The sequence below is a fragment of the Melanerpes formicivorus genome, unplaced genomic scaffold, assembly GCF_026170545.1.
Source record: "Melanerpes formicivorus ecotype bairdi unplaced genomic scaffold, bMelFor1.0.p_v2 SCAF_7, whole genome shotgun sequence".
Taxonomy (NCBI): domain Eukaryota; kingdom Metazoa; phylum Chordata; class Aves; order Piciformes; family Picidae; genus Melanerpes; species Melanerpes formicivorus.
This window is the reverse complement of record NW_027142359.1, coordinates 6,311,072-6,323,598: the sequence shown is the minus strand read 5'-3', so window position 1 is coordinate 6,323,598 and position 12,527 is coordinate 6,311,072. Positions and strand designations below refer to the sequence as shown.

General features: G+C 46.0%; 1 protein-coding gene across 2 annotated transcripts in view; it reads right to left on the bottom strand.

Moving 5' to 3' along the window:
- The window catches only part of CACHD1 (cache domain containing 1), a 127,517-nt gene extending 118,276 nt beyond the window's left edge, over nucleotides 1–9,241 (bottom strand). Inside the window, exon 1 of one of the 2 annotated variants that reach the window (XM_068140813.1) lies at nucleotides 8,676–9,241. In XM_068140813.1, the coding sequence (XP_067996914.1) occupies nucleotides 8,676–8,897 (222 nt within the window). In that variant the 5' untranslated portion in view covers nucleotides 8,898–9,241. The remainder of the gene's footprint in view (nucleotides 1–8,675) is intronic. The other variant, XM_068140814.1, reaches the window with a different exon arrangement.
- Between the last annotated feature and the right edge of the window lie 3,286 nt (nucleotides 9,242–12,527).

The following is a 12,527-nucleotide window of genomic DNA, read 5'->3' as shown; positions in this document are numbered from 1 at the left end:
TGCATTTTCACACAGATCTGCCATCACGTGGAGAGAAGGAAGGAGAGGAAAATCACAAGCATGCAGGGATCAATCTTTCCTGTGTTAACATGGCTTCTGGGAAAGAAATGGTGAAGATTGTGGCTTGTTTGGTTAAAATTGAGGTATTTCTGCCAACTTGCAATCATTTCAGTATCAAATACTACCCTCACAGAATCCCAGAAGTCTGGGTTGGAAGGGAACTCGCACCCTCATGCAAAATGAAAGTCTGCTACGAGAAAATCTCATGCTCCTGACCCACACAATTTGGAGTTCCTTTATTTTCCAACAAACAAAAGGCAAAGAGCCCTCCTGGCTCTCCATCAGATTTTCCCCAAGGGCTGATGAGCCCTTTCCAGCCCTTGGCAAAGAGGCCCCCACTACAGCTGTTTTTAGGAGTCTGTCTCTTCTCCTTTCTGTCCCCCTACCACAAACACCTTCCCAAGTTTTGTTCAATATTACTTCTGAGGTAAAAGAGCTCAGGAGGAAATATTTCTAGTACTTCCTTTGCTGAAAGCAAGAGCAGCAGGGAGTGAACCAGAGACAGGGAGGTCATGGGAGCACCTCAGCCCTGTGGTGTGGGTACCATCAGATCATCACCATCAAGCTTGAACTCACAGACACAATCTGGTCCGAAATCCACAAAAAAGGGCATTAAAATACTCTCATAACCCTACCAAGGCAAACACACAAAAAATTCAGCTTAAAGCATTCCAGATCCTAGAAACCTCTATAGCAACTTCCAGATGTGTCTATGTTAAAGCCTTTTTCCCTGGCCTCATTCCCACCTGCGACAATCCTAAGTATAGCCAGAAATTCCTACTGTATTGCAGGAATATGTGGAAAAGATGGATAAAACTGGGCAGAAAGCACTGGCAGACAGCTCTGCAGAAGTGCCCAAAATGGAATGACAGCTTCTCTCCAAACAGTATTTTCTGCTCTGCTAGTAGAGTGGCTGCAGCTTCAAATCGCATCAAGGCTGAACAAAACCGTAAGCTCCAACACCACCAGTGTCAAACTGATTTTATCAGCTGCTTCTGGCTGAGGGGCTGGAGAAGTAAGAGTTTGTTTTCGCTAATGATTGCAATTTTGCAAATATACTGCTTGAAAAATCACTTGGGAAAATCTCCAGCAGAGACCTTACAGGCAGCTGATAAAAGTGATTCCATTCAAACTTTTCATGGGATTAGAAATGAGTTTTAGTGACTTGTGGCAGCAGGATTATTTAAAAAATCAACTTGGATTTCCCCTGCTAAATCAGACGTGAGGATTTTGGAGGATGAACACAGACAATGCAAGAGTCAAGCAATGACTTAGCACTTTTATTTTATGTTAAAAGGTTGTATCTTCCCAACAGACACCGGGCTAAGTACCAATGTTTTTGAACTCTGTTTGCCATGGGAAAGTGAGCCCAAGGACTTCCTTTCAGGTTTCCTTAATACTACACATTTTTAAATGACAATAAACCACAGGAAAATGGTGACAGCAGAATGCAGGCACTCCACACTCAATCACTTTACATTGTATTCTACATTAAGCCTACAAAAGTAAAGGTATTAGTCAAAAATCTTAGCAGAATTTTTGGCATAAAACCCAAAAAGTTGAAGTATCAAGCTATTTAAATTCCCATTTTTAAGCTGTATTATCCATGTAAAATAAACACAAATATCCCAAACCAAACAAAAACCAAAAAAGCAACTAAAAATAATAAACCAAAACAAACAAAAAGCTCAAACAAACCAAAAAGCTGCTCCCAGAGTTCATATTTTTCTATTGAATAACAACAGAATAAATCACTCCTAGGACATTATCCAACCCAACCCTCACCGAAGTCCCCAGCAAAGCCCCCACAATCTGATCCATAAAGCACTGCCATGTGCCTGGTTCTCTGTGAAGCCTCACACTCAGGATATGCAGCATGCTAACAAAGGACAGAGAAATTTGGGATCATTGCTCATGGCTCAGCACTCCCACACATGAACTGGCAAAGCATCAGAATTGGTAAAGTTAGATAATGGTCTGACTTGATGAGCTCAAAGAACTTTCCCAACCAAAACTATTCTGCAATTCTATTAATTTCTTTGCTCATTTTTTCACCATAACCTGCTGAACTGAAAACACAAATTGTCAAGCTAAAAAAAAAAAACAATCTGGCAATTCTTAAAACTTCCTTTTATCTACAGAAATAAAAGAATAAGTGGTAAACACACACACACAAAATCATAGATTCATAGAATGGTTTGGGCTGGAAGGGACCTTGAAGATCATCTAGTTCCAATCCCCCTGCCACAGACAGGGACACCTTCCACTAGACCAGGTTGCTCAAAGCCTCATCCAACCTGGCCTTGAACACCTCCGGGGAGGGGCATCCACAACCTCCCTGGGCAACCTCTTCCAGTGTCTCACCACCCTCACTGTGAAGAATTTCATCCTAATCTCCAGTCTAATTCTACCATTTTAATGCTTCACATTTCCTTCCAGTCTCAAAATATCTTGCCTTTCTGTCTGAAAGGTGGTGAAACACTCGCTATTATTTGACAATAACCAATAGAATTTTTTTCTCACCAGAGCCTGGCCAAGCTAGCAGCAGCAGAGCAGCTTCTCTGCCGTTCAGATCATCAAGCACCTCCTCTGCTGAATTAAGCCAAAAAGGAAGCAGGCTAGCACATGCTGCATTTACTTCAGCGCCTTCCCATAGGTGTTATCGGCCCTGCCACAGCTGAGAGATTCCCAATTACTTCACAAAGTCCTCATATTTCTTGCTGCTAATAACCCCTCCGGTCCCCACCACGACTGGCAGGGTCCTTCGTGGCAGCAGCGCAGGGGACAGCCAATTATCTCCCACCCCTCCTCGCTGCACTGCGCTCAGCAACTTTTATCTGCGCAGGGCAGCTGCTTTCTCCCTGTTTGAAGGGAAATGTCACTCTTGGCTAAGGCAACAGGACTTACACAGCTAACGATGTCCCAACACTTTGAAGAAACAACTCAAAGCCTAATTAAAAATTCAGATTCAGTCTCCTATACGCAGCCATTTTCCCTGCCCTTCCACCAGGACCTCTTGCTATCTTTCTGAAATGTTTCATGCCGGGGAGAAAAGGGAAGAAAAAAAAGAAAAAAAAAGAATCCACATGGAACAGGATGAAAAACTGCTGCAGTCTGGGGCTTTCAGAGAGCCTTGAAAGAGGCTGCTGTAGCTGGATTCAAACCAAGGCATAATCATGTAAAACAGATGAGGTTTTACTCCAATGGTTTCTACTCTGTAATTATTCCTGAAGTGAGCACTACTGGCAAATAATAATTACCAGAAAAATATATCTAGTCAAATATTTATCAGCCTTCCTTACTTGCACTTTTCTATTGCAGTTCAGCTTCACAAGCTAGAAACAACTCGCAAATAAAAGGAAAAACTAAATATGGTGGAGCCCCATCCCTGGAGGTACTTAAGATGCATGGATGTGGTGCTGAGGGATGTGGTTCAGTGGCAGTGGCTTAGCAGTAGTGGTGGATTGTGAGCTCCCTGCGAGTGGTTGGACTTTTTCTCAAAGGTCTTTTCCAACCTCAGCGGTTCTATAGCTCTGTGCTGTCATTTGGATGAAGGTTCACAGAGGTCCAGGTTTCAGACCCAGTGCTGGAGGACTTGCAGTGCTTTACATCACTTGCTGAGCAAATACCTCACGGTCACCTATAGATTTATTTGGTAACAGTGCAGGAAGTGGGAAAATGTGTAAATAAAATGATTTCAGAGATGGTGAACCACGGCTCTGGCATTTCAACTGGTCTGCAGTGCAGCTTGGAATAGGATTTGTCTCTTCCAAGTCATAAATCCACTGTCATTAGCCAGATGATCATCCCATTGGAAAAAAAAATACTGTATTCTGTCAGTGTTCCTTTTCAAAGCGATTAAACAAATGAACTGTTTTGGTGACTGCAACTCTTTGCCATCACCCAGAAATCTTCAAAGAATGTGGATTTCCCAGAACAATAGTGTCAGGGCATCCTCCCTATATAAACCCCTGGACATCTCCATGTCATTCTGGTCTGTGCACAATCTGTTCTTCTTGAAAAACATATGGCCAGATAAGTTATTAGTTAAATAAATAAATAATCCCATTGCAAATCAGCCTGGAGAAACCTGCACTACAGCATTTGTTATTTTACACATCACCACACCACCTGAGCAAGTACTGATACTAGAAGAAAAACAACAAATCAGGACAAAAATAACCAGCAAACTGTCATTTTCAGACTGAAAATACTTCTTTTTTAACTTCCCATCTTCAAGATCAGTGATGGACAATGGGAAAGGGCTGCACTTCCTCCCCAGCATAAAAAAATGTAGAGGATTAAAATGGCAGAACTACCTTCAAGAATACTCAAGGCCCTCTGGGCCTATAACTTTTGTTAGTATCTGGCTAGAAACATCAACATCCATTTTGAAAGTTATAGAAGCACTTAACAATGCTTTTCATCTTCAAAGCGTTGCTTAAGCCTTTCAACTCTTACTACAAGTATTATATCCCCATTTTGGAGGTGGAGATGTTACTTTGACCCACTCTATCAATAAATAGCCCTCACCTTGGCTGCCCCATGCAGATTAGAGGGCTAAACTTTGCCAAACCCAAACAAAAGGCTCCCAAAAGTTCTGATTTACGTTTTTCCCCCTGCCTTCACCTCTCAATCAAGGAATTTCACTTGTTCCAACCACCAACCTATTCTGTAATTTCAAGCAGTTCAGAGAAACCAAGATAGAGCAAGCCAGGTAACAGAGATGGTAAAACCCCACCAGCAGACCAGATCATGCCACAACCACCAATTCAGTTATAATTTTAGTATAAAGGGACACTTAGCTTTTAATTACTGCTGAGTGTCAGCTCTGCCCAGGAGAACATATTGCAGGGTTCTCACACAACCTGCTCATTCCTCAAGCTTCCAGCCCACTGTGAATTATGATACCAGGCTATTGAAGTCATAGTGTAGTGAGGAATGGTGAAGAATACACCTGCTCGGAGTGGCAATTAGAAATGTGATTGTACACTGTCTTCCAAGGATGCAGCCTGCTGCCAAAAGCTGCTCCCTGTAACAATACAGACACCCTAACTAATGAAAATTAAAAGAAGGGAACAGTTATGGGTGACTGCATCCTGCTGCAGGCACAGCTCTCAAGGCTGTCCCCGCTCCATCCCATGGGAAGGAGAGAGAAAATGAAGAGATTGTGGTGTGGCTGCTTCTGGTTAATTTGGAAGAAGCATTGATGAACTTTGGTGGGAACCACAAACAGATCACCTCTATAGCTCAGGGCAAATGAGCATGTACACACCACCCCGTAATTCAACATATTTTAAAGGAAATCCACATGGGATGAAACATTATCTGTGGGTTTCAGAGTGGGAATAATAATTAGTGCAACAAAGGAAGTCAGACAATCACTGAACTTTCTCTATTTAACCGCTCCTGGAGAAATAACAGCCAAGATGACAACACACAGACACTCAGGACCTACACATCTTGCTGCACTGCACTGCCCAACATGTGTTCTCACTCAGTGATCGCTTCATGCAATACAGAGGTGTGTATTCTGATTTGAAACTTACATAAGCAGCTGTTAAACTGCTGTCCAATACATCCAGTGAATCAGAATTGTTTTGGTTGGAAGAAACCTTTAAGATCATTGAGTTCAACCTTCAGCCTAAGACCACCACTGTCATTACACAATGTCCCCAATGAGCACACATTTCTTGAACACCTCCAGGGACAGTGACTTCTCCACCTTCCTGGAATGATGCATCTCATGAGCTTCACCTATGTTATCCTCATTACCATCATCCAAGGAATAAATTTATATCTGAAATCAGCGCACTTACATGGGCGAGAAAACAAAGCACTGCTTAAAGGTACCAGTCAGATACTGCACTCACCAACCATCTATAAATAGAAATCAGCAGTGTGAGTGCCAAAAAAACAATTGTCAGACTGACGCTGGCATCAGACATCTCTCTCATCCCGATTCTTCCCCATCGCTTCAGTCTGTGTTACAATACAGATGTACGTGCACCTCACTCAACAACATAAAAGAGCAGGATTTGATTAAAAGCACTAAGCCCTTATTGTTGCTGAAATAATTAGGCAAAACACTGGTAGAAGAAGAATGCATCACAGGAAGTAGATGTTGCATGGAGGATGAAAGATCTCATTTACAGTACTGATGGCTGCTCCAATAGAAATCTGCCTTACTTTCCATCTTCCAGCTTCCATATTCATTCTACCCTTTCCAGGGGCATATAAGGGTGACAAATTTCATAGCTCTCCTCTTACCTCTTTCCCCTTGCTCCTCTAGAGTCCGCTCTGGAGGCTCCACCTCATCCTCCATTCCTGCACTTATGGAGACTCTGTCTACAGTTTCTTATTCCAGACTGAAAACACACCTAAACCACCCTCTCACCTTCACTCAATTTAAGCGTTTCCACCTGCTCCTTCACTCATTGGATGCTTTCTCCCTACCTCCAGCTCAGACCTAGCCTTCCTCCAAAGCCCTCTCCCAGCCTTACGTCCCACTCCAGCAGCTGGTGACACCACCTCCTGCCCATTACCAGGATGTGCAGATGTAGAAGCCACAACTGGCAAGGACCAAAGCACGAAGCAAGAGCACAAGGGAAGCATTAAATGCTGCCGCTTCCTCCTCTACAATTTATGAAACTAAACAAAACCGCAGCTCCCAAATGGTCGGGTATTAATCCTTCCTCTCGCTACCACAACTTCCTCTGCCTCCACGTCGCCCTCCAAACCCACGACAACACCCTTGGATTTTTATCCACTTAAAGCCCAAAAGCAATCTGGCTCTTCTTCCAAAAATGCCCCACTCCTCCTTTCTGCTATGGCACCTGTTTGCGTCACCCCAAGCATCCCTGCTGTGCCAACAGCCCTGTGACACAGGCAACCCAACAGCCTTGCACAAGTGAAGAAAAGGATAATTCTGCACCCCTAAACCCAGGCTGCAGCGACACATGTCATAATGATATGTTATATTGGTTTTGTCCTACCATAGGAGATCACCAAGGAAGGTTTTAAAAATCAGGGGAGGTTTGTTCCCACTGGTGTTTAATCTTAAACAGCTGTAATAATGTTAGAGGGGAGAGCAAAGGACAGGCTGCATATTAGCTTGGTGGGAGTTACGACAGCCAAAATATTAAGCATATAAAAACAGAGCCGAGTATGAAAAGGGTTTTCAGAGTTTAACTACCAGTTCCACCACATTAAATTACTTTGGGGCCTTAAATATCCAACTAAGAGCAAACTGAGTTTAAACATTATTTGCATCCCTCTGCACCAGCATCCAGATTGATCCTGAGTTCGTATCATTGCTACAATCCTTGGAAAGAAAAACTGGCTCACCCTCCACTTGGATCGTGTATCAAAGCCATAGATATTTTTACGAGTTGCTTTTTTTACAGACAAAATGAGTTGAGATGATCATATTAGGGTAGGGTTTTTTAACACCAGAAACAGATTTAGCAAGACAATTATACTGACTTAATTTGCACTAAGCAGATGCCACCATTTACAGGATTACGCTCCTATCTTTTGAGAGGAAATAAATGCAGGCGTATGCACAGCATAGGGGGGGAAAAATTACTTCCTTGAATTCACTACATCAATAATCTACCTTGTTAAGTGAAGTCATTTAAATCCACGTCTTCTTAGCATCAAGGACAAGAGACAGCTCGGTGTTTTCTCGGACAAAACGAAGCCCTAGGAGGCCGGCCAACACAATGATGTTTCAGAGGTAAGAGAATGACGCCAGTTTAGAGAAGATAAAAGACCATTTGGGTAGAGACCCCTGCTGATCCTATGAAAGTGTCTCCTTTTCAATTTGGGAGGCTTTTTAAATTGCATTTGCTACTGACCATACCTTTCGCTGAAAGCCGCCTAGGATCTGATTTCACTTTTCCCCCTACCAGGAGCGGGTCTGTAGCCGATAGTTATAACATAGGTACCAGCACACCCTACCAGTCCAACCAGTCCCTATACAAAATACCCAATTAAGATGCAGCCCCTAAGGCCGAGATGCAAAATAACTAACTCCTCAACCCTCATCCGAGGGGTTTCGGGCAGGACTCGACTCATCGCCAGCAGCACGCAGAGGGAGGGATGCTCGGAAGGGAGGCGGGCTAGCACCGATCCACAAACCGCACAGCCGGCCCGGAGCACGGCGGGCTTAGCCCCAAGGCCGGGCTCGGAACCTTCCGCGGAAAACAGACTTCGGGAGGGCGTTTTCTGCCCGCTTCGATTGTGCAAATTACAAATAAAACAAGAATCAGTCCCTGTCCTCCTCCCTCAACGCGCCCCGATCGCTCCCGCCGCCCGAGCCGGGTCGGGGCTGAGGGGAACGGGGTTAGACCTAAAAGGAGCCGGGGCCGGGGGCCTCAGGGGAGCCGGAGAGCTTAGAGGAGCCGGGGCCGGGAGGCTGAAGGGAGCCGGGCCACTTGCGCAAGGGGGAAGGAAAGTTTGCAAAACAGAAAATAACCGGGGAGGTGGAAAGAAAGAAAGGAACGAAGAAAGAAAGGGACAAACAGGAATCGGGAAGAGCGTGCGGAGGAAGGAGGCAAGAAATGAGGGAGGGAAAACCAGGCGAGGCGCGGGCCGTGCCGGCCGTGCCGTACCTGCATGGTGACGACCCCCAGCTCCTCAGTGGCGAGTTTCCTCATCTGGGTGGCCAGAACTTGCGCCTCGTCCAGGATAGAGAACTCCGCTTCGGCGGCGCCCAGTTCGCAGAGCAGCGCCAGGCAGAGGAGGCCGAGGGGCCCCGGACCCCGCGGCCAGAGGCCCCGGGTGCTGGTGGTGGTGGGAGCAGCGGCCTCCTGCCGCCCGCCGCCCCGCGCCATGCTGCCGCGGCGGGAGAGCCGCGGGCACCGCCTCCGGCCAACGTCCCGTCGTGTGTGTGTGTCCCCCGGACCCGCGGCTTCCACGCTGCCTTTACCCGCGACCCAGGGGGCCGGCTAGAGCCGCGGAGCGGAGGCCATTCAGGGGGACGGCAGGCGGGCGACCGGGCGGCCGCTGCGCCCCAAGCCCGGCTCCAGGAACAGTGCGCGCCGCGGCCCCGCCGCTGACTGAGAGCGGCAGCGGCGGTAGAGAGACGCAAAGTGCGGAGTGGAGGAGGAGCGGGAGCGGCGGAGCCGGGATCGGAGTCACCGCGGGGAAGGGGAGGACGCGATTGGGGCCGCCGAGCTGCGGGCGGGGGCTAAGTGGGGCCGGACGGGGCCCCCCCAGTCCCTCCCCTCCCCTCCCGCCCCGCCCGCGGCCTCCACCGGGGCCGCGCTGCCCCGCGCCGACACGGGCTGAGGGAGCGGGGCGGAGCGGGAGGGACCCCGGCCAAGAGGCTCGGTGGGGCTGGAGGGGCTGCCCACAGACCGCAAGTGTGTGTGTCATTGGCCGTGAGGGCAGGCCAGGAAGGTCAGAACATTTCTTCTTATTAACCTTTTGAAACTTTTTTCTTTTAAACTACACAGGCACACACTTCTCCCCTCCCCCCTTTTTTAAAAAAACCTTCCTTACTCTTAAAAAAGAGAAAAATATTTTCCTTTTAAATTAGATTGCGATGTTCCTGACCTCTCTCACAACCCATAGCACAAAGTCATCCATCCCTGGGCAGCAAAGAATAATGGCATCACACACTGGGTTTAGTTTGGAAGGGGCCTTTAACGATCGTCTAGTCCGACCCTGCTGCAGTCAGCAGGGAAATCTGCAACTACAGCAGGTTGCTCAGAGCCTAAAACAACCTGACCTGCGCTGATTCAAAGAATGGGGCATCTACCACCTCCCTGGGTAACTTGGGCCAGGGTCTCACCACCATGATTGTAGAAGCAATGTAAAAGTGTAAAAGCAACGCAGAACGTCTTAAAGCAGTGTAAAAGCAACCCTCATTGTGTAATGCAATATTTGAGAAAATGTTTATCATGCAAGAGAGGTGGAAAATCAATGAAAAAGAACCCACTCGATGGTTCACAAAGGACAGCTGTCCTCCTGGGATGAGCAGCACAGAGACCCCTGGAGAAACATCCTCTTTGAATGATGAAGTGCTGTGATGAAAGCCACACAGAAGACAAAGCAATGCAGAGAAAAACCTTTCTATAACCTCTGCTCATAACCCTGTTGGCCCTGGAAACGCCATCCAAGCCAAGCACACACCAACCTCTGCACCCAGAGAGAAGTGGTAGCATCTTTCTCAATCCCTTGTCTTCCTCACTCCCTTGTCTTCCTCACACCTTACATTCTCTCTTCTCATCATGTACCTCATCAGAAACACCCCAGATGCCTTGTATGCACTTGGAGTCGTATTAGGAAAACACATACCAGGGAATACAATTTACCAAATGAAAGCAGAAGCCCTTTTCTTTTGCACCCAGCAGTGGTTTCTGCCCAGCAATCAGCAAGCCCAAGGCACACAGGAAATATACACCCTCTGGATTTATATTACAGAATCACAGAATGGTTTGGGTTGGAAAGGACCTTGAAGATCACCTGTTTTCAACCTCTCTGCCAGGAGCAGGTTCACCTTCCACTAGACCAGGTTGCTCAAGGCCTCATCCAACCTGGCCCCCAGGGTGAGGGCATCCATGAGTCACCAATTCATGCAAGAATCAGATAATCCCACATATTCATATTGTTTTTTTCTTGAAATATGGTTTCTCTCTACTTTAAAAGTTAATTTTTTAGAATTCTCTCAAGTGCTGGATACCAACAGCAATTGCCCATCCCACTTTGTTCAGAGTGAGAGCTGGGTCAGAACCAAAACCCTTCTCCTGTGGGAAAGGGCTGCAGTTGGGCAGCGTCTGCCGGCATCTCTCAGGGTCAGGTTTAGCCTGCTGCTGTTTTTGTAAGGGACATCAGCTCAGCAAAACTCCCTTTCATTTGCTTTTAATAAATGCATTTAATTCTCAATATGAACAAGCTGTATCAGTTTATCCTTGGCTTTTGTTCATTCGGGTGATTTATGGGTCCAAGACAGTATTTCAGTTTTCCTGAGGAGTTCCTTCTGGTTTAGCAAGATCAATCTAAACCATAACACCACCTCTCCAAGCTGCCATAATCATTACTTTGTCTTTCCATTGCTGAAGTACCTTTTTGCTGTTGTTGGTTTTTACCTGAAAGACAAGCAATTTTCTTTCCATCATGTTGAAACTTTTGGACTTCTGTTGGAATATTTTCCCCGGGCCCAAGAGAGAAGCAAAACTGAGCCAAATTCACTCTTAGCACTAGTCATTTTCATATTACATTTTTATGGGGGGTTTTATTAGATTCACTAGCGTAGGATGCAAAGGTTTTAAATTATAGTGAAAAGCCAAGTGGTTTTCAAATGTCTTGGCTAAACTACCCAGTTTGGTGGGGTTTTTTATAATTATTTTCTTTCTGACCCTAACTGCATGGTTGAAAAGAAAACTCCTTCTCTGTAAACTTTGCTGCATAAAACATTATCAAGTCAAGGTCACAGCTGGAGTTCAGTCAGTAGCTTGCTGTGTTAGTAACACCACTGCATTTCCAGTTACCCAAGTCATCCAATTCATGCACCCGATCATGGAGTCACAAGGTTGGTGCTACAAGTACCCTTCTTTTCCTTTCTTTCTTTTTATTTCCTGCAAACTAATCTCAGGAAATGAATGAAGCAGCTGTCCTTCTAGTTCCAAAGCCCTGGGATCCTGTTCATGGCAAGGGAACCAACTGAACAGGTTTAACGTTTTTGTGTATAATCTAAATTCATATACTTCACAGGCCCTGGGGCAAACCTGGACTCCTCCTGTGTTCCATGCCTCCACAGATGCCTTCCCAGATGAGCTAGCCAGCTTCCAGCACAGCAGCAGTTAGCAACCCTTCATAGAACAGTTTTGGTTGGAAGAGACATTTAGGATCAAGTCCAACTGCATCAGGTTCTTCCTCCCACCCTGCAGCCTCCTTATCTCCTGTGTTTACGAAGGGGCTTGTCCCATGATGTGGAAAGATTCCCTGATGCAGAATTGCAACCAAGGCAACCATCAGTGGAACCATTTCTGAATTAGTTGTACACATGCTAGCTTCCACATGTCAAAATATTTAGAGAAAAGTAGGAAAAATCTCCCTCCAGAATGACATGGCAGGGGGAAAAGAGTAAAATATCTTTCAAAAAAAATGGGTTTGCTACTCAGCTCATATAGTCTTTGGAGTCACAGGGCATCTAGCTCTTTGAGGGCTGGAACACCTGCTGTGAGACATGCTGAGAGAGTTGGGCTTGTTCAGCCTGGAGAAGAGAAGGCTTCAGTGAGATCTTCTGGTGGCCTTTCAGTGCTCAAAGGGGCCAAAAAGAAAGATGGAGATATCTTTGAACAGGGCCTGTTGCAACCGGATAAGAGGGAGGTGATGGTTTAAACTAGAAGAGGGAGATCTAAACTAGAGAAGGGAGAATTTTTTACAGTGAGGATGATGAGATACTGGTCCAAATTGCCCAGAGAAGTGGTAGATACCCCATCCCTGGAACCATTGCA